Below are 21,563 nucleotides of genomic sequence, written 5' to 3'. Positions count from 1 at the left end.
GGAATTAAAACAAAAAACAGGATGTGGTTGGTGTTTTGTAACCAAGACGTTTAAAGTAGGATGGTTTTCAGGCTATCGAATTTACTACTATATTGCTCACACCAGAAGTACAAATATACACACAAATTAAATATATTTTTTTGAGATGGAGTCTTGCTTTGTCACCCAGGATGGAGTGCAGTGGCACAATCATAGCTCACTGCCTCCTCCAATTTCTGGGCTCAAGGGATCCTCTTGCCTCAGTCTCCCGAGTAGCTGGGACTACAGGCATGTGCCACCATGGCCATGCCCAGCTATTTTTTTTTTTTTAAAATAAGTCTTTTTTTTTTTTTTTCTGAGACCAAGTCTCACTCTGTTACCCAAACTGCTGTGCCGATCTCAGCTACTGCAACCTCCTCTTCCCAGGTTCAAGCGATTCTCCTGCCTCACACTCCCGAGTAGTTGTGATTACAGGTGTGCCACCACGCCAGGCTAATTTTTGTATTTTTAGTAGAGATGGGGTTTCACCATGTTGGCCAGGCTGGTCTCAAACTCCTGACCTCAGGTGATCTGGCTGCCTGAGTCTCCCAAAGTGCTGGCATTACAGGTGTGAGCCACTGCACTCGGCAGAAGGTTACTTTTGTAGATGGGGTCTCACTATGTTGCCAGGCTGGTCTCAAACTCCTGGGCTCGAGCAGTCCTCCCACCTGGACCTCCCAAAGTGCTGGGATTACCAGCATGAGCCACTGTGTCTGGCCTAAATATATATATTTAAATAATTAGAATCATACATTTCCAAGACCCCCAATATGAACAGAAGCTCTGCAGAAAACAGTTTGAAAACCAGGCATCCAGCAGGGAGAACCTGGGCTTCCCATCACCCGCTTTTTCATCCCTACCCTAGCACCCTCATGCTCCACAACTTGGGGACAAGTTAGTTGTTTTCTCTGAGCCTTCTTTTTCCCTTCTGCGGGGATAATCTTACTTGACTTCCCTGACCACAAGAGACTTGCCTGGGAACATGCATGGAAAGCTCTGTGATGAGCCCTGAGATGTTTGAAGTGAGAACTCTCCAAACAGCCACTGTGGGCATAATCTGGAAAATTCCCTCAGGTGTAACGCCCCTCTGCCCAGCAAGTGAACAAAGGGCTGACTGGTGACAGTTTCTGGACACTGTCGCAGGCTATTTAAGCCCGCAAGCAAGCATCAACACAGAGTAGGGTCTAGGGCTGGGCACGGTGGCTCATGCCTGTAATCCCAGCAATTTGGGAGGCCAAGGCAGGAGGATTGCTTAAGGCTGGGAGTTCAAGACCAGCCTGGGCAACATAGTGAGACCCCATCTCTAAAAAAAAAAAAAAAAAAATTAGCTGGGCATGGTGGCACTGCCTGGAGTCCTAGTTACTTGGGAGGCTGAGGCAGGAGGATCATCTGAGCCTAGGAGGTAGAGGCTGCAGTGAGCTATGATTGCACCACTGCACTCCAGCATGGGTGACAGACCAAGACCCTGTCTCAGAGAAAAAAAATAAAAATAAAAAAGAGTAGGGTCTTTCCTAGCAGGACTGATGTCCTGTCTCCCTTCCTACCCGCTCTGGGAGGACAGCCCCCGCTGGCCACACCTGGTGACACCATTCTCTGACCAGCTCCGGGGAGGGACCCCTGGAGGAGGCGCCCACCCCTCCCTGCTGACCCCAATTTCCAAAAAGCCCATTCATTCATCCCGGGGTTGGGGGTGTGGGGGTGGTCGGAGGAGGACCCCCCGCATCCTGTCCTGCACCCCCAGTCCCCGGGGGGGCGCAGGATGGGGGACCTTAGCAGCGGTGGCGACCCCGAGGAGGCCCGGGCACAGGAAGAAAGAAAGACATTTCTGTCTCCCTCCCTCTCCGCCTCGGGTTTCGCCCTTCCCTTCCCGGGGACAATCCCGACCTTCACCGTCAAGGCCTTTTGCAAACACACACGCACGCACATGTATTTTTGGAAGAAGGGGAAAAATTCCAAGAGAACCTCCGCTGGGTTAAAAATGAAGTGAAGATTATATTAAGAGTGAAAGGCAAGCGGGGCGGCTGGGGCGCAGACAGAGGCCCCTTTCATGCGCCCGGCCGCCAGCCGCGGGCCGCTGCCAACACAAACGCGGGCGGAACCGAACCCGCGGAGCGCCGGCCGCGCTGCCAGGCCCCATCCAGCCCGCCCCGGCTGGCGCTGCTCCGCGTTTCCGCTCTGCTGACGCGCAGGAATCGCGGGGCGGCCGGGAGGGCGGCGGGGACCCGGGTGCGCCCCGAGTCCCCGGGTGGGGGCCGCACCCCTGCCCGTCTCCCCTCCCTCTGCTCCTGTGCCATCCGTTTTCTTCCAGGCCTTGGCGGATCATGGGTGCCCAGGGGCTCGGAGGCCGCCGCCTCCGGGGAGCCCGCCCAGGTTCCGCTGGACTCCCACAGGCAATACCCCTGGGCCTTCCTCGCGGCCCCTGTTGGCCCCAATTCCCCCACCCCCTGCAAGGTCTGTGCCTCTCCTGCAGCCCCGCCACCAACTAGGGCGAGAGGAGCTCGCCCCCACCCAAACGTATTGGTGCGATGAAGGAAGGGCCCATGGTTCTGCCACTGGCCCTGGACACCCAGTGCTGGTTTCCCGTGGAAGTCCCCCTGGACTGAGTGGCGGCTGGGTGCTCTAGTGATTTGCGACCTGGGGCCTCTGACTCCCGTCATGTTGGGAAAGTCGTTGAACCTCACCGGTGAAACGGGCACAGTGAAGTCATTTCCCCGAAGTCTCAGGACTCTGTGTAAGGCTGGGGACAGGGGCTGTTGGGGCCTAAGGGCACCTTGGGAACTGCAGGAGCCCGTCCTGCCTCCATAAGACACTCACTCCTGGCAGGGTCCCCTCTCCGGGCACAGCCCAGATCCGCCGCCATCATCCCTCTCCATCTGTGGCTCCCTGCCCCTCACAGAGGGTTCATCACTCTGTTCAGAATCCCCAGGACTCCCTGGGGGAGGAGGTCACAGCCTGGCCTCCCAAGACCCTGCCTCCCCAATTCCAGGACCTCCTCACGTGGCTCCTACCTCCAGCGCAGAAGCGGCACTAAACCAGGTGGTCAATCAGGGAGCACCACCGAGGTTCTGAATGGTCCAGGGATGAGCAGTGATGCCTCAAGCTAAGCCAATCAAAGCCTTCCCTGGGATTGTCTCAAGGAGTCCGCAGTGAGATTCTGGGTCTCAGTACTGGGAAAGGGTGAGGCTGAGGCTGCCTGCTGTCCTGGGGGCCTCACCCTGCCACCAACAGGAAGCCACACAGAGGGAAGCAGAAATGAGAGGCAGCCAGTGAGGGCAGGGGACAAAGGCGAGATCCCGGAGAGACAGATGCTGGGACATCATCCTTGGGTACTGGTTCCAACAGTGCCTGCAGATGGAGCCACCCTCGGAGAGTCCACAACAGCAGTCAATCCATTCTATGCATGTCTGAGCTACTTTAAGTCGGGTTTTTGACTGTTTGAATGAGAGTCCCATCTTGGCTAGGCACCATGGCGCAACAACTGGGGAGGTGGAGGTAGGAAGATTGCTTGAGGCCAAGAGTCCCAGAGCAGCCTGGGCAACCTATCAAGATGCTGTCTTTACGAAAAGAAAAAAAACTAGCTAGGTGTGGTGGTGCGTGCCTGTGGTCCCAGCTACTGGGGAGGCTGAGGTGGGAGGATCGCTTGAGCCCAGGAAGTGGAGGCTGCAGTGAGCTATGATGGCACCACTGTACTCCAGCCTGGGTGACAGAGCAAGACCCTGTCTAAAAAAAAAAAAAAAAGAAGTCCCACGGAATACCTTCATGCAGTGAAGGTCACCCCATCTGAAAAATAAAGCCTGGGCACTTGGGCTTGGTATTGGTGGCCTTTGCAAGGTGTAAGATGCGTTCCCCTCCTTGGGCCCCCCTTAAGCTTGTCCTGTACATTTCATTTACAAAGGACTTTCACAAGCATGAATGGAGGTGACCCCACCACACCCCAGGTTTCGGATAAGGAAACCGAGGCTTCAGTAGGAAGTACTGTACCCCACGTCACGCAGGCAGTGGGGGGTGAGAATGAACTTGAGCCCCTCATCTGACTCCACCCCCCACTCTCACCTTCACTCCCCTGCTCTCCCTCTTCCCCTGAGGACTGACTGTTCCTGACCTCTGCACTTGGGCATCTTCACCGTGCAGTGTGACTCAAATGCTTCCTTCTCTCCTCTGCTGATTCAGACCAGCTCAGTGTGTGCCACCTCCCCTAGGTGCTTTCTGTAGAAGCCCCTTCTCCTGCCCTGGTCCTGCACCTGCCTCAGGTGTTGACACCTGAGCTCCCGATGCTTAGGGCTGGGTGGCTGCCACCCATCTTGTTACCCAGTGTGCAGAATTGGGTGCTGGAGGCACGAGCCTGCTCTATACCTCTTTTTAAAATTTTTAAATTATTGTTATTATTATTATTTGAGACGGAGTTTTGTTCTTGTTGCTCAGGCTGGAGTGCAATGGCACGATCTCGGCTCACCGCAACCTCCGCCTCCCAGGTTCAAGCGATTGTCCTGCCTCAGCCTCCCGAGTAACTCGGATTACAGGCATGCGCCACCACGCCTGGCTAATTTTGTATTTTTAATAGAGACGGGGTTTCTCCATGTTGGTCAGGCTGCTCTCCAACTCCTGACCTCAGGTGATCTGCCCGCCTTGGCCTCCCAAAGTGCTGGGATTACAGGCATGAGCCACTGCGCCTGGCCAATTATTATTATTTTTTGAGACGGAGTCTCAAATCTGTTGCCCAGGCTGGAATGCAGTGGCACGATCTCGGCTCACTGCAACCTCTGCCTCCTGGGTTCAAGCGATTCTCCCTGCCTCAGCCTCCCGAGTAGCTGGGGTTACAGGAATCCACCGCCACGCCTGGCTAATTTTTGTATTTTTTAGTAGAGATGGGGTTTCACCATGTTGGCCAGGTTGGTCTTGAACTCCTGACCTCAGGTGATTCGCCCGCCTTGTCCTCCCAAAGTGCTGGAATTACAGGCGTGAGCCACCACGCCAGGCCCCTCTTTAGATCTGCTTTTTTTTTTTTTTAAACAGGATCTTGCTCTGTTGCCCAGACTGGAGTGAAGTGGCACGACTATAGCCCACTGCAGCCTTGAACTCCGGGCTCAAGTGATCCTCCCGCTTCAGCCTCTCCAGTAGCTGAAACTACAGGCACACACCACCACGCCCAGCTAATTTTTATTTTATTTTTATTTTGTAGAGATGGGGTTTCACTATGTTGCCCCGGCTGGTCTAAAATTCCTGGCCTCAAGCGATCCTCCTGCCTCCGCCTTCCGAAGTGCTGGGATTATAGGCTTGAGTCACCACCGTGCCCAGCATACATCTGCTTTCTGAATATTTGAGAGGCGGAAGGCACAAGGCGTGACAATTGATGGGATTTGGGATGTAAAGAGCAAGAGAGGACTCAAGCACAGTCGCCTCGAGGTTTCTAGCCCCGGCTGCTGTCACCAACCACTCTCAGGAAGGTAGGCAGAAGGTTACGCAGGAGAAACCGTAGGGGTAGTTCTGAAGCCCTGGAAGGGGTAGTTCTGAGGCCCTCGGGGGTGCAGAGCTGCAGGTCCAAGGAGGAGCAGTGAGGCTGGAGGAAGGTGAGGCTGGAGGAGGAGGTTCAGGAGGCTCTGAGGTAAAGATGGAGGCTGGGGCCTTGGGAGTCGAGGAGTTTACCCAAGACGAAGCATCTGTGTGGAAGAAAAGACAAGGCTGGGTGCAGTGGCTCACGCCTGTAAACCAAGCGCTTTGGGAGGCCGAGGTGGGCGGATCATCTGTGGTCAGGAGTTCGAGACCAGCCTGGTCAATATGGTGAAACCCCTTCTCTACTAAAAATACAAATATTAGCCGGGTACAGTGCACCTGTAATCCCAGCTACTCGGGAGGCTGAGGCACAAGAATCACTTGAACCCGAGAGGCAGAGGTTACAGTGAGCCGAGATCATGCCACTGCACTCCAGCCTGGGTGACAGAGCAAGACTCCATCTCCAAAAGAAAAAGAAACTACAAACATCATTGAAAGAAACTAAAGAAGACCTAAATAAATGGAAGGAAATCATGTTCATGGATTAAAAGACTTAATATTATTAAAATTTCATTACTTCAGAAGTGATCTACAGATTCAACACAATCCCTATCAAAATCCCAGCTGTGGCCGGGTGTGGCGGCTCACTTCTGTAATCCTGGCACTTCAAGAGCCAAGGTGGGAGGATTGTTTGAGCCGAGAAATTTGAGACCAGCCTGGCAACATGATCTCTACAAAAAATATAGAAATTAGCCAGGCGTGGTGGTGTCAGCCTGTAGTCCCAGCTACCCAGGAGGCTGAGGAAGGAGGATCGCTTGAGCCCAGGAGTTTGAGGCTGCAGTGGGCTATGATCACATCACTGCTCTCCGGCCTGGGCAACAGTGCAAGGTCATGTCTCAAAAAAAAATCCCAGCTGGCTTTTTTTTTTTTTTGAGATGGAGTCTCGCTCTGTTGCCCATGCTGGAGTGCAGTGGCGGACGATCAGCTTCAGGGCAGGCCATCTAGAAGAATTACCAAAAACACCAACCCATTCGTCTCTCTATAAAGTGCTGACATCTGTGCTCTGCAACGTACAGCTGAGAGAGCACAAAACTTGTCTGACTCAGCACAGTCTAGGAAGTCAAGCAGCTCAATCTCGAACAGGACAGTGGTGTTTGGGGGGATCAAGGGAGGGGAGCCCAGCGTTCCATAGGCGTAGTTCGGTTTGAACAGAAACCTGGCCAGCTCTCCTCTCCGCATGCTCAGAAGGCCCAGCTCCATGCCCCACAATGTAATATCTGTAAGAAGGGACAAAGAAGGTGGGTGAAGCTTGCTCAGTATCCTGCTTAATGCTATCAGTTTCTTCTCTGGCCTCCATGTCTCCCTCACACAGTTCCCTCTTCCTGCAATGTCTTCCTCCTGAGCCTGTGCCCAGCTTCTGGTGATAGAAATTTTATTCAAACTTCCGGGCTCAGTTCAAATGCCCCCTCTTCCAGGAAGCCTTCCCTGAACCTCCCAGCTAGAATTAATCATGCCTTCATTAAGCACACCCACAACACTGCTTTCACCTCCCAGGCACTCATCCGATTCTACCAAGTGAGCTGAGTGCAGGTCAGTCTCCTCTACTACATTGTGAGGTCCTTAAGGGTGGAGATGTTCTAATCTTCTGAGTACAACCTCTCTTTTCACCATGTATTGTGGGAAGTAAGCATTCGTCGATTTTTACTTAGTAAATGAACAAAGAAACATTCCCAGTGGTGAGTTAAGTCAGAGTGCAAAGATTATACCTTGCCCATTAAGCCATCTCCCAAATGCCTAGGTCTCAAGGGGAGAGAACATGGCTGTTTTACCAAAACCCAGCCTCAGCAAAGTCAATTCAAAGAACCTGCGCTCTGAGCAGTCTTCCCAGCCTGAGGCATGGTGCCTCATCTCGCTCCTAAACAATCCCTTCTTCTCCAGCTCCTACTCTGAATTTACCCTCTCCAAGTTTCATTAGCCGAGGAGTTTTCCTAAAGTAATTAGAATAGAAGGGTCTGTCCAAGTGTTCCAGGTATCCAGAGTATTTCACTAGAATAGAGGAAAGAATGTAAGGAAAATGGACCCAAAACACCCACGCCTCCATAATATCGAGTCTCTCATGATCACACAGAAACAATGCGATCAGGTGAGCTTAAGCTGCCCGACACCACGAGGTACAGGAATAAATCTCTCTGCATTTTGGGAGCCTGCCCTTCGGCTCAGAGGTTCAAGAGCTTCATGGAAGCATCATGCAAAGGGGACATGGGGGTCCTTAGCTTTCCTCTTAAAAAAACTAATTCATGGCAGAAGCAGCGGCTCACGCTTGTAATCCCAGCTACTGGGGAGGCTGAGGTGGGAGGATCACTTGGGACCAGGAGTCTGAGACCAGCCTGGGCAACATAGAAAGTGCCCCATCTCTACAAAAATATTAAAAATTAGCCGGGCATGGTGGATTGCGCCTGTAAATCTCTTATTTGGGAGGCTGAGGCTGGAGAATCACTTGAGCCCAGGAAGCAGAGGCTGCAGTGAGCTATGATCGCACCACTGCACTCCAGCCTGGGGAACTGAGCGAGACCCCGTTTCAAAAACAAAAATCCACTTCAAACAAAGCATTTCCATCCCCATTAAATGCTTTTTGAAAATGTGGCCTCTCTCTCCCCAACAGAGAGTGCGATGACATGGATCCTGCGGACAAACCGCCCCAGGGCGTACCTAGCACCGAAGCATCAGGTGCCACCAGGTCTCCAGCTCCTTCTCGGATGACGTCCTTCAGCACGCCCCGGTCCCCCGAGATGTCCAACATCCTCTGACTTAACCGCTCGTACAGGGACTGGGGGAGAATGAAAGCCAGGCCTCAGAGCCGCAGACCCACCCGGCCACCCCTCAGCGTCTACGCCCCGAAGCGTCCGGGCCCTCACCTGGCCGGGGGCGTCGTCCCCTTCCAGGACTCCCTGGTTTAAGGCGCTTCCCCCCATGTCCTTGCTGCCCTCCCTGTGGCGTGAGCCTTCGGCCTGGTGCGCCCCGCTGCCCTCCTTGGCTGTGACTCTGGTGGGGTTCCGAAGGCCCCTTTATGCCCGGCAGACCCCTACCGACGGCGGCATTCCATTCTGGGGCCACGAGGAGGCACTCATCGTTTCGTTCCAACCGCCGCCAACGGCCCTGGCCCTCGCGAGCTCTGGAACTACAGAGGTCGCACGGTGAGGTGCCAGGTGTGGCCCGTAATCGGAGCGCACAAAACATGATGGGACACGTAACGGGACCACACAGGGCACATTGGGCACTTGCAGGGGCGTGAGGTGGCGGCACGTAATGGGAGCGCGCTGAGCATGATGGGGCATGTGCGGGAGCGCCAGGCGGGGCATGTAACCAGAGCGTGCGGGGCATGATGGGGCACGGACGTGGGGGGTTAGGTGGGGCACGTAATTGGAGCGCGCGGGGCATGATGGGGCACTTGCAGGGGCGCGAGGCTGGGTACGTAACGGGAGCGCGCGGGAAATGATGGGGCACCTAACGAGCACGCAGAGCATGATGGGGCACGGGTGCGAGGTGGGGCGCACAGTGGGAGCGCGTGGGGCATGATGGGACACATGGCGAGGCCGTCAGGGCACAGGGGAAGCACTTTTGGAACACGTGAGTGACAGGGCTGCCGCCCTTGAAGGAGCCCTCGGAGTGGCTGCGTGGTGGGGCACGTGGGGCAGGTTCAGGAAAAAGGATGCAGCATGTGATTGCAGGGCAACCTGGTGAGGACACGAGAGCCACCTGCCACCAGCAGGGTTCAGGGCTCCCAGCTGTGGGTTACTTCCACCTTCTTTCACTTTCCCTCTTCCATTGTATTCTAGAGAATTTAGGCCCAGACAAGACACTGATTGATTGATTGATTGATTGATTGACAGAGGCTCGCTCTGAGCCCAGGCTGGAGTTCAGTGATGGATCTCAGCTCACCGCAGCCGCCACCTCCTGGGCTCAAGAGATCCTCCTGCCTCGGCCTCCCAAGTAGCTGGGATTACAGACGTGCACCACCAGGCCCAGCTAATTTATTTTTTAGTTTTTAATTTGCTGGTAAGATGGTTTGTAGCTTTGTTGCCTAGGCTGGTCTTGAACTCCTGGCTTCAAGCGATCCCCCAGTCTTGACCTCCCAAAGTGCTGGGATTATAGGCGTAGGCTACAGCCAACTTTCAATACTGCCCCATTGGGGGTTACGTTTCCAACACATGAAATTAGGAGGATACATTCAAACCACAGCAGTATATTATGACCATAATATTCATTAACTGTGTAACAGGCTGGGCGCGGTGGCTCACACCTGTAATCCCAGCACTTTGGGAGACCAGAGTGGGTAGATCACTCGAGGTCAGGAGTTTGAGACCAGCCTGGCCCACATGATGAAACCGCATCTCTACTAAAAATACAAAAAATTAGCCGGTGTGGTGGCAGGCGCCTGTAACCTCAGCTACTTGGGAGGCTGAGGCAGGAGAATCACTTGCATCCGGGAGGTGGAGGTTGCAGTGAGCCTGATTGCACCACTGCACTCCAGCCTGGGCAACAAGAGCAAAACTCTGTCTCAATAAACAAACAAACAAACAAAACCTGTATAACAGAGTGTCATTGAATTTCTAAACGTTGAAAGACTTCACATTAAAAAAAAACTCACAATTTAATATTATTGAGTGAAAGAAACCAGACACAAAAGGGTACATTCTATATGATGCTGTTTATGTGACATTCAAAAACAGGCCACATGACAACATGGTAATAAGGACAGTGGCTGTCCTTGTTAGGAGTTATGACTGGAAGGAGGCAGGAGGGAGCTTTCTGGAAACACTCTACATCTTGCTCTTGAGAGTGCATGTATATACATCAAGTGTTTATCAAGCTGTGTGGTTAAGATTTGCACACTTGTATATGTTATACCTCGATTTAAAAAATCTAAATAAGTAAATAAAGATACCTTCAAATCTCTTAAAAAAAAAAAAAAAAAAAAACAAGAGGCCAGTTTCGGCGGCTCACACCTGTAATCCCAGCAATTTGGGAGGCTGAGGTAGGAGGATTGCTTGAGGCCAGGAGTTCAAAACCAGCCCAGGCAACAAAGTGAGACCCCTGTCTCTACTAAAGTAAATAAAACAATAAAATAAAAAAAAAATTCGAGAGATCGAACCATCATCTGCCAGTTTGTATTAGAAAAAAAGAGAGAGAGAAGGAAGACTGGGTGCAATAAGGCTCATGCCTGTAATCCCAGCACTTTGGGAGGCCAAGGTGGGAGGATTGCTTGAGCCCAGAAGTTGAAGATCAGCCTGGGCAACAAAGCAAGACCCGGTATCTACAAAAAAATTTTTTAAAATTAGCTTGGCATGGTGGCACGTGCCTGTAGTCCCAGCTACTCAGGCAGCTAAGGTAGGAGGATGGCTTGAGCCTAGGAGTTGGAGGCTGCAGTGAGCTGTGACCACGCCACTGCACTCCAGCCTGGGCAACAGAGCAAGACACTGTCTTCCCCTGCCCCCCAGCCCCCCACCCCCCCCAAAAAAGGATAGTAAGAGCAAGAGATTGAGATTCAGAAAGAACTGTTTCCCAGCACCTGTCTGCTCCTGTCGGGGTCGTGAGGTGTGGACAGTGTGCCTAGTCCCTCTGTTTCTGCCCCTCCTCCACAGTGGCCAAGGCCAGCACTTGAATGTTATCAGAGCAGGCCCAACAAAGGCTGCCTCCCCAGTCCTGTGATGTAACCCAGTTTCCACCTGATTCTGGTGACCTTGGGGACACAGGGGTGTTGCTGGGGAAGGGGAGGAGAGAAGGGGCAGAGACCAGGCAGTGGTGCAGGCGTCCAGCTGCACTTCCCACTTCTGACTCTGTGCCTGCTGTTCCCTGCTGGGAAGAAGAAAAGCCAGTGATGCTGGCTTGAGGCCATAGTGGGAGGCCCAGTGGATCCTGAGAAGCCAGGTATTCCAATGTCGGGCTCTTGCTGGGGGCTTCTGGTGCTTCTTCTGTCTCACTGACAAGCTTTCATAGGGGAGCAGATGGGAGATCAGGGTAGAGGCCTTGTAGGTTCCAGGCTCTCTAGAATTACTTGGGAGTGTCACCTATAAGTGTAGAGTTCTGGGTCTCACTGGAGACCCCCTGAAGCAGATCCTTTGAAGGTGGGCCTCTAGAATCTCTATTACACCTATGCTTTCAACAGTTTCCCGAAAGTTTGGGAACTGATCTAGAAGGTGGGGAGCTTGCCTGGGTTTTGCTGTCCAGTTCTAGGTCCGGATGCATGCTGGGGCTGGACCTTGCATTATTAGTGTCACTGCAAATGACCCTGCAGATGGCCCCTTTCATGCTTGTCTCCAAATTTGAGTAAAAAATGTAGACACACACACACACACACACACACACACACACACACACACGTATCTTCAAGGGACCAGTTTTTTCACTGCAGTCTTTTGTTTTACAGCTGCGGAAACTGGGGCCCAAGGTCATGTGGGTTAGGACTGGGATCCAGGACTCAAAGTGTTTCCTCTAAAATTCTGGTGCTCCTTAGGGTTGAGGGTGGTGGATGAGTGCTGGACAGGGGGAGGGGAGGGGACAGGACTGAGGTTGGATGCCTGTGTTTCAGCCCGGGCAGTGAGTGTGGATGGCTTGGCAGGTGAGCCTGCCAGAGCTGGAGGACCGGCTTCAGTGTCCCATCTGCCTGGAGGTCTTCAAGGAGCCCCTAATGCTACAGTGCGGCCACTCCTACTGCAAGGGCTGCCTGGTTTCCCTGTCCTACCACCTGGATGCCGAGCTGCGCTGCCCCGTGTGCTGGCAGGTGGTGGACGGCAGCAGTTCCCCACCCAACGTCTCCCTGGCCCGGGTGATCGAAGCCCTGAGGCTACCTGGGGACCCGGAGCCCAAGGTCTGCGTGCACCACCGGAACCCGCTCAGCCTTTTCTGCGAGAAGGACCAGGAGCTCATCTGTGGCCTCTGCGGTCTGCTGGGCTCCCACCAACACCACCCGGTCACGCCCGTCTCCACCGTCTGCAGCCGCATGAAGGTGGGGAGTGAGGGTGCAGGCGGGGCGGCGGGGCCCGCGGGGACTGGATCCTGTGCTCTCTGGCGCTATCACCTGGCACCAAAATGGATCCAGCTATCCTCGATTTCCCTGCAGCCCTGCCCTGGCACATTCATTCCTTAGTGTTTGAGCGGCAGCTAAACCCAGGTGCCGGGGATTGAAGCTACACGCACAGGATGGGAGCTCCCTGGTGTCACGTGCTCACCCCTTCCTGTTTTTTGTTTGCAGTTCTGGTTTGTTCCTTTCTCTTTTTTTCTTTCTCTCTCTCCCGCCCCTTTCCCTTCCTCTCTCTCTCTCTCCCCCTCCCTCGCCCGCCCCCCCTTTCTTTTTCTTCTTTCTTTTTGGAGATAGCGTCTCACTCTTGCCCAGGCTGGAGTGCAGTGGTGTGATCATGGCTCACTGCAGCCTCCAACTCCTAGGCTCAAGCAATCCTCCCACCTCAGCCTCCCGAGCAGCTGGGACTACAGGTGCACACCACCATGCCCAGCTCATTTTTCATATTTTGTAGAAATGGGGTCTTGTTATGTTGCCCAGGCTGGTGTTGAATTCCTTGGCCTCCAACGATCTTCCTGCCTGGGCCTCCCAAAGTGCTGGAATTATAGGCATGCACCACTGCCCTAGGCCCCTTGTTTGTGTCTGGACACTCCCCTGTTTGCACTCTCTGGTGCATGAGGGTGGGGACTTCATTTTGTCCCCTGGTGTATTTCAGTGCCTGGAGCCATGCCTGGCACATTGTAAATGTCCAAAATGCTGAATCAGTGAATTCCTGCCATTATAGGCCATCACCAAACCTAGCAGATCATTCTTTAAGACGAGTAATAATAATACCTGGCTGGGTGTTATATATACAAAACACCTGTTATAAAACACGTGACTGGGTGGCTTATGCCTATAATAACAGCACTTTGGGAGGCCGAGGTGGGTGGATCACTTGAGTCCAGGAGTTTGAGACCAGCCTGGGCAACATAGTGAGACCCTGCCTCTACAAAAGTTTCAAAATTAGCCTGGTTGGCCAGGCGCAGTGGCCACTCCTGTAATCCCAGCATAAAGCTGGAGGGAGCATGGGTGGGGGCGAGATAGGGCCAGCGAGGTAAGCTGCGGCTGGGGCATGGAGAGGCCAGTGTGACCCGGGAAGGGATTTGGAGTTTATTCACAGGATGAGGGAGAAAGGCGGGGGCTGGAGGGTTTTAAGCCAGTGATGACATGCTCAGATCTCTCTGGCAGAGGGGAGCTTTGAGGGTGAGGCAAAAGGACAGTGAGAGATGAGGGTGCCAGGACCTAAGTCGATGGTAACTAGGACAAAGGCCTGGGGCAGACCAAAGACAAATTTCGAAAAGAAAAAAACCCTGACAACTGTGTGTGGCAAGGAGGGTGAGGGACGGGGAGGTTGACTCCAGCTCTGTAATTCCCCCTTGCACAGAGGAAGTGATCGCAGGGGAGGATCCAGCGTGGGCAGGTGGAGCGGGAGGTGCCTGGATATGTGCAGTCGGGTCGAGGGGTGTGCAGACCAGGACAGCGGCGGGGCTCAGGGCAAGAGGTGTGGAGGGTCCTTCCTCCTGGTGGTCACTGAAGTCCCCTTTGGTGGAGAAGACCAACCCAGGAGAGTCTACATAGTGATAAGGGAAGACACTGATGATGACCCCAAGGGGTACCAGGCTTAAAATCTGGATTGAGAGAGAGAGAGCCCTGAAAAAGGAATAGAAAGAATCCTCAGAGCAGGAACACCGGCTGAGTGTGGCCTCCCGGAAATCAGAGAGACAGACTGAAGGAGGAGATCACGTGTGTGAAATGTCTCTGAGGACTGAAAAGTGTTAAATGTAGCAGTAAGAACTGATTATCTTGGCAAGAGCAGGTTTAGGGGAGTATGGAAGGTGGAAGCCAACTGCAGGTGAGGAAGCCGAGTTTATGTTTTATTAGTTGATGGGAAGGAGGGAGGGAACAGGTTGGGAGCTTTTCTGTCCTTTGTAGTTAGGATCCAGCAGCTCAGCTTGGGTCCCTGTTTTAGATTTGGGCTTAATTTTTTTTTTGTTTTTGGTAGAGACAGGGTCTCACTATTTTGTCCAGGCTGGACTCAAACTCCTGGCCTCAAGTGATCCTCCCATCTCGGCCTCCCAAAGTGCTGGGATTCCAGGCATGAGCCACTGTTCCCGGCCAGATTTGGGTTTTGATGATCCCGAGGCTCTTCTCTGTTGCAACACAGAATACAACTAAATTGCACTCCTTTATTGCCCTCTTTAAGGTGTTCCCGTTGCCTCCTGTTTATTGAGATCTTGAGATGCTCGATTGATGGGTGCATTGATTTGCATAACTTAGTTCTTCTCACGGGGAAGGAATGAGTCCCGTCTGTCTGCCTGGGGAGGGTGACATTGGAATGCCGTTCTTAGGCCTCTGTGAGATGTTCTGATGTCTCATTCTCCAGAGCAAGGACTCTGTCCATTTATGCCAGCAAGTGCTTGATTCTTTACCCAACTCCCTTCCTGAAAGCCCCTTGCAGCTCTCTGGTGCTTGGGCACGATCCAAGCCAAAAATTCTGTACATTGCATGGGTACAAACCGACGGGGGCTCTGGTCAAGTCATGGAGTAGATGGTGGTCCAGGAGTCCTGGTTGGCACCCCCAAGGCTAGGTCAGATTTGGGGCCCGGGCAGTCCAGGAGAAGTGCATTTATGTCAGCTTGGGGAGGTCGCAAATCCGTGCTGTGTCCAAGCCCACCAGGAATGGATTCAGGTGTTCATAGGTGTAGGGATTCACCAGGTTTAACCCAGGCCCGTGTGAGCACCACTGGCCCTAGAATTAGCCTCACCTGGCGCCGGCCTTTTTGTGATGGCTCCTGATTAAATACCCACTAATTCTGGATCTGCTGGTGACCACAGAGTTCACCTGATGGGTCCCCTACAGGCAGCATTCAATCCAGGAAGTGCCAGCATCACATGGTGACTTCTGGTAGCTGTAACATTTAGTGACTGTCTCCATGTCATGCACAGGGGTGACATCGAGACCCTCTTATGCCTGGGAAGTTCCTGCTGTCAATGCAGAATATTCTCTTTTTTTTGTCTTTTGTTTTTTTTTTGAGACGGAGTCCTGCCCTGTCACCCAGGCTGGAGTGCAGTGGCGTGATCTCGGCTCACTGCAAGCTCCGCCTCCTGGGTTCACGCCATTCTCCTGCCTCAGCCTCCCGAGTAGCTGGGACTACAGGCGCCTGCCACTGCGCCTGGCTAATTTTTTGTATTTTTAGTAGAGACAGGGTTTCACTGTGTTAGCCAGGATGGTTTCGATCTCCTGACCTCGTGATCCGCCCGCCTCAGCCTCCCAGAGTGTTGGGATTACAGGCGTGAGCCACCGCGCCTGGCCCAGAATATTCTTTGAAAAAAAAAAACATTAGAGATGGGATTTCACTGTGTTGCCCAGTCTGGTCTCAAATTCCTAGCCTCAAGTGATCCTCCCATCTTGGCCTCCTAAAGTGCTGGGATTACAGGCATGAGCCACTGTGCCCAGCCTAGAATATTCTTTTTTTTTTTCTTGAGATGGAGTCTTGCTCTGTTGCCCAGGTTGGAGTGCTGTGGCACAATCTCGGCTCACTGCCACCTCCTCCTCCCGAGTTCATGCCATTCTCCTGACTCAGCCTCCCGAGTAGCTGGGACTACAGGTGCCCGCCACCATGCCCGGCTAATTTTTTTTGTATTTTTAGTAGAGACAGGGTTTCACTGTGTTAGCCAGGATGGTCTCGATCTCCTGACCTCGTGATCAGCCAGCCTCGGCCTCCCAAAGTGCTGGGATTACAGGCGTGAGCCACCGCGCCCGGCCCTTAGAATATTCTTGAATTATTTTATTTTTTATTTTTATTTTTTGAGACAGAGTCTCACTGTGACACCCAGGCTGGAATGCAATGGCATGATCTCAGCTCACTGCAACATCAATCTCCCAGGTTCAAGCGATTCTTGTGCCTCAGCCTCCCAAGTAGCTGGGACTACAGGTGTGTGCCACCACACCTGGCTAATTTTTGTATTTTTAATAGAAATGGGGTTTCACTATGTTGGCCAGGCTAGTCTCAAACTCCTGACCTCAAGTGAAGTCCCACCTCAGTCTCCCAAAGTGCTGGAATTACAGGCGTGAGCTTCTGCGCCCAGACTATTCTTGAACAATTTAACCTGTTTTGGACTCAAGGGTACCTGGGTGGCTCTGGTTCCCGCCCTGGTTTCCCTGGGAGTGCTTGTGGCCATTGGGATACTCCCAAGAAGGTGATCCAAGGAGCTGAGAAGGGGAGGGATCAGCTGCTCATGGGGCCATGGCCTGTTGCCTCCAGGAGGAGCTCGCAGCCCTCATCGCTGAGCTGAAGCAGGAGCAGAAAAAGGTGGATGAGCTCATCGCCAAACTGGTGAACAACCGGACCCGAATCGTCATGAGTGCCCCTTCCCTCTGCCCCTGCCTGGGACCGGCCACCTTCACTTTCCTGTAGAGCTCAGTTCTCATTGGTCCTTTACAGAAAACCATGCCTTCCATATAAAGCCAGAACTCAAAGCATTCCGGGGCGGGGTGGGGAAAGCGCAAATCCTCTCAGGGGAATTCAACCCAGTTGTCGTTAGGACTGGCTCCAAGTTGGCTTTTGTCCTCTGTGTCCTTGAGACTGAGATAACCCAGGACTTGAGTCTCGGGGGTAAACAGCTCAAAGCATGGGCGTGACTCCTCCGCCCCTGTGCCACCTGTGTCTGCTTGACCTTGCCAGCCTGTCATGGTGCCCTCCCAGTACCTGGGTGCGCAGGCGTGGAGAGGCTGGCAGCCCTGGGCCCTGGCTGATCTCCCGAAATGAGAGGCACATGGGGCTGGGAGGCATAGTGCCCCGGCCCTGGAGGTGGCTGTGAAACAGAAACAGGAGCCGGGCAAGATCCAGAAGCACTCGGCCTCCCTCATTTACCCTCCTCACCCTTGCGCGGCAGGCGGTACCAGCCCTGCCTGGTGGAGGCGGAGCTCAGGGTTCTGCAGGGAGTTCTGGCTCCCTCACAGCAAAGCCTGCTCGCCCAGGGCCTTCCTGCTTTCCTTCAGTTGTGGAACTCTGGGATATGCACATTTAATAGCTGAAATAGGCAAAGTGGGGTGTGGTGGCGTGCATCTGTAATCCCAGCAACTCGGGAGGCTGAGGCGGGAGGATTGCTTGAGGCTGGGAGGTCAAGGCTACAGTAAGCTATGATCGTGCCACTGTGCTCCAGCCTGGGCAACAGAGTGAGACCCTGTCTCTTAAAAAAAAAAAATTAAAACAGGCCAAAACAGAGCCTCTCCATTTGAAATGGGAGCTGGGGCCACCCTCCCCACGGCCACCGCCAGGGCTCCCCATGCATGGGGTGAACTCCCTGCCCGGCGCCAGGCCATGCAGCCTCCCCTGAGACTCAGGTCCCAGGACCAGCCTGGTTAGGAAGGCCCTGGGGACACCGAGGCCAGCCAGACAGAGCCTGGCAGCTCGGCTGTGACTCTGCAGTGACCAGCCCTCCCTGTCCCAAAATGAGTCGGATGTCTTCAGCTGGGTGATCCGCCACGAGTTCCAGGAGCTGCGCCACCCAGTGGACGAGGAGAAGGCCCGCTGCCTGGAGGGGATAGGGGGTCACACCCGTGGCCTGGTGGCCTCCCTGGACATGCAGCTGGAGCAGGCCCAGGGAACCCGGGAGCGGCTGGCCCAAGCCGAGTGTGTGCTGGAACAGTTCAGCAATGAGGACCACCACGAGTTCATCCGGGTGAGTGGACAGGGAGGCGTCCCATCCCCATACCCGCCAGGGCCTTCCCCTTCCCAACAGTGCCCTGGCTTCCCACCTTCTAGCCTTAACCTCCCTGTCTCTTGCCTTCCAGAAGTTCCACTCCATGGCCTCCAGGTAATAACCTTGGAGAGAGCTCAGCCAGGGTCTGGTGGCTGCGGGCACGGGCATCTCAGCTCCACTGGTTCCTCCATTCGGTTTAACCAGCGCCTCCCAAGCAGCTGCCCACAGCTGGCTCTATAACTGAGCCTGGGGAAGACAGAGGAAAGTCACGTCCCTGCCTTCAAGGGTCTCGCAGACAGGTGGGGAGGCAGATGGTGAACTGTGGGTACCTAGAACAGCAGAAGTTCACTCAAGCTACAGAAATACTAGAGGAGGGTAGCTCATGCCTGCAATCCCAGTACTTTGGGAGGCCAAGGCAGGAGTATTGCTGGAGGCCAGGAGTTCGAGACCAGCCTGGCCAATGTAGTAACACCCCCGTCTCTACAAAAAATACAAAAATAAAAAAATTAGTTGGGCATGGTGGCATGCGCTTATAGTCCCTGCTACTCATAAGGCTGAGGTGGGAGGATTGCTTGAGCCCAAAGTTTGATGCTGCAGTGAGTCATGATCATGCTACTGCATGATCCAGCCTGGGTGACAGAGCGAGACCCTGTCTCAGAAAACAAAACACTAGAGGAGGAGCAGGTGTCTGGGAGGCCTGGCAGAGGGGCACACGCCTGATGGCTGAGAAGGGCCCAGGACCCGAGTTTGCCAGGCAAGCCGAGGGAACAGTCCTGTAAAAGGGGGAGTGGCATGTGGACTCTGGTTATGAGAAGTTCAGGGTGGCTGGATGTAAGGCAGGATATCAGGAGGAGTGGGAGCTGGGAGAGGTGGGAAATGGCCAGAAGCAACATCCAGGAGCACCGAGCATCCCTTGCTTACCGTCCTCACCCTTGCGCAGCAGGCAGTATCAGCCCTGCCTGAAACTTGCTCTGCAGATTGTGGGAAGAGAGCGGATCCATGTTCTAGACCCAACAAACGAACACGTGCAGTTCCCAAGCCTTCCTCACTCCCTGTTTATGGGAGACTCCTTGTTTCTCACATTTCTTTTAGTCTTAGAGACAATTTGGTCAGGAGACATGGGTTTAAATGAAGGCACAGAGCCTGGGCACGGCAGCTTACACCTGTAATCCCAGCACTTTGGAAGGCCAAGGCAGAAGGATGACTTGAGGTCAGGAGATCAAGACCAGCCTGGCCAACATGGTGAAACCCTGTCTCTATGAAAAATACAAAAATTAGCTGGGTGTGGTGGCACATACCTGTAATCCCAGCTACTCGGGAGGCTGAGGCACGAGAATCTCTTGAACCTGGGAGGTGGAGGTTGCAGTGAGCTGAGATTGCTCCACTGCACTCCAGCCTGGGCGACAGAGCAAGACTCCATCTCAAAAAAAAAAGAAAAGAAAAAAAGAAAAAAAAAAAGTCCGGGCATGGTGGCTCATGCCTATAATCCCAGCACTTTATGCTCAAGTCTGCTTTTTTTTTTTTTTTTTGAGATGGAGTCTCGCTCTGTCACCCAGGCTGGAGTGCAGTGGCACGATCTCAGCTCACTGCAACCTACACCTCTCAGGTTCAAGTGATCTCCTGCCTCAGCCTCCCGAGTAGCTGGGATTACAGGTGTGCACCCCATGCTCAGCTAATTTTTTTATTTTTAATAGAGATGGGGTTTTGCCATGTTGGCCATGCTGGTCTCGAACTCCTGACCTCAAATGATTCGCCTGCCTCGGCCTCCCAAAGTGCTGGGATTACAGGCGTGAGCCACCGTGCCCAGCCTTGAGTCCTTATTTTTAGAGACAGGATCTTGTTCTGTCACCCAGGCTGGAGCGCAGTGGTGCAACTGTAGCTCACTGCAGCCTTGACCTCCCAGGCTCAAGTGATCCTCCTGCCTCAGCCTCCTGAGTAGCTGGGACGACAAGTGTCTGCCACCATACCCAGCTAATATTTAAATTTTTAGTAGAGATGGGATCTTGCTATGTTACCCAGGCTGGTCTGGGCCTCAAGCAATCCTCCCACCTTGGCCTCCCAAAGTGTTGGGATTATAGGTGTGAGCCACTGTGCTTAGCCTCCCATAACCCTTTGATTCACGATACTCACAGGCTAAGTGGGTCCTGGAAGCTCCGGGGTAGCCTTCTAACCAAGATGCTGGCTCTGGCCACTGGAAGTCAAACTGGGTGCACAGACCAGTGAGAGGGCATGAGGGAGCCTAGCAGGGGTGAACAGCAACCCTCAGCCTCCCCACAGCCCTGCCTCTCCTCCTGCCTCTCCTCGGTCTCCTTTGAGGATTCAGCCTCTCGTCCTCACCACTTATGGTCTGAGGGCCTCCAGGCTCCTCTTCTGGCTGTCTACCCCTCCACACCCACAGCTCCAGTCATCACTTCCACAGGGATGACTCAGAAGTTCCCTCTCCAGGAGACCCGTCCCTTACATGCCACATCCACTAGAGCTCCAGCCATTCAGCAGCTCCGCCTGGACATCAAGGGCATGTCCAAAACCGCGCTCATAATCTTCCTACTCCCCCATCCCTGAGATTTATCCTGTGGCTGTGGTGTCCTGTGGCTACTGTAACAAATGACCACAAACTTGGTGGCTTCAAACAAATTTAATCTCTCATGGTTCTGAAGGCCAGATGTCCAAGATCATGATGACAGCAAGGCCGCGCTCCCTCTGGAGACTGTCGGGGAAAACCTGCCCCTTTCCTCTTCAGCTTCAGGTGGTGGCTGCCATGCCCTGGTGTTTCCTGGCCTGTGGCTGCATCATTCCAATCTCTGCCTCCGTCTTCACGTGGCCTTTTCTGTATGTGCCGGTCTAATCTTCCTCTGCTTCTCTCTTATTTTTTGTTTTTTGAGACAGAGTCTCACTCTGTTGCCCAGGCTGGAGTGCAGTGGTGTGATCTCGGCTCACTGCAACCGCCGCTTCCCAGGTTCAAGCAATTCCCTTAACTTAGCCCCCCGAGTAGCTGGGATTACAGGCGTGCACTCAGCAAAGTTTTGTATTTTTAGTAGAGACGCGGTTTCACCATGTTGGCTAGGCTGGTTGTGAACTCCTGGGCTCAAGGGATCCACCAGCATCAGCCTCCCAAAGTGCTGGGATTACAGGTGTGACCCACTGCGCTTCTCCCTATAAGAGAGGCCTTCCTCTGCCTCTCTCTTATAGGGATACTTGTGATGCCATGCAGGACCTGCCCAGATAATCCAGGATAACCTTCTCTCCAAATCCTTCCCCTGATCACTCCTACAGATCTCTTCCATAGAAG

At 53.6% G+C, this 21,563-nt stretch overlaps 2 protein-coding genes across 3 annotated transcripts; one reads left to right on the top strand and one right to left on the bottom strand.

Moving 5' to 3' along the window:
* Positions 1–5,159: 5,159 nt before the first annotated feature.
* On the bottom strand, positions 5,160–8,749 carry LOC100982775 (inactive peptidyl-prolyl cis-trans isomerase FKBP6-like). Of its 2 annotated transcripts, XM_034951410.4 has the most exons (4): positions 8,424–8,749; positions 8,218–8,335; positions 6,536–6,785; positions 5,160–5,675 (listed from the first exon to the last, which is right to left on the bottom strand). In XM_034951410.4, the coding sequence occupies exons 1-4, from the start codon at positions 8,478–8,480 to the stop codon at positions 5,606–5,608; spliced, it is 495 nt and encodes a 164-aa protein (XP_034807301.2). In that variant the 5' UTR covers positions 8,481–8,749; the 3' UTR covers positions 5,160–5,605. The 2 variants fall into 2 exon arrangements, with proteins under 2 accessions (XP_034807301.2, XP_054971089.2); XM_055115114.3 differs by lacking the exon at positions 5,160–5,675 and having other exon boundaries at positions 6,047–6,785; positions 8,595–8,732.
* A 189-nt stretch (positions 8,750–8,938) lies between these two features.
* Positions 8,939–21,107, top strand: LOC117978629 (tripartite motif-containing protein 73). The gene is made up of 5 exons (XM_055115142.2): positions 8,939–8,976; positions 12,098–12,514; positions 16,834–16,935; positions 18,029–18,253; positions 18,366–21,107. Exons 2-5 carry the CDS (start codon positions 12,116–12,118, stop codon positions 18,390–18,392), a joined length of 753 nt encoding a protein of 250 aa, XP_054971117.1. The 5' UTR covers positions 8,939–8,976; positions 12,098–12,115; the 3' UTR covers positions 18,393–21,107.
* The last annotated feature ends 456 nt before the right edge of the window (positions 21,108–21,563 follow it).

The sequence above is a fragment of the Pan paniscus genome, chromosome 6 (genome assembly GCF_029289425.2).
Source record: "Pan paniscus chromosome 6, NHGRI_mPanPan1-v2.0_pri, whole genome shotgun sequence".
Taxonomy (NCBI): domain Eukaryota; kingdom Metazoa; phylum Chordata; class Mammalia; order Primates; family Hominidae; genus Pan; species Pan paniscus.
Note: the sequence above shows the minus strand (reverse complement) of the source record. Positions and strands in the feature narration are given on the sequence as shown.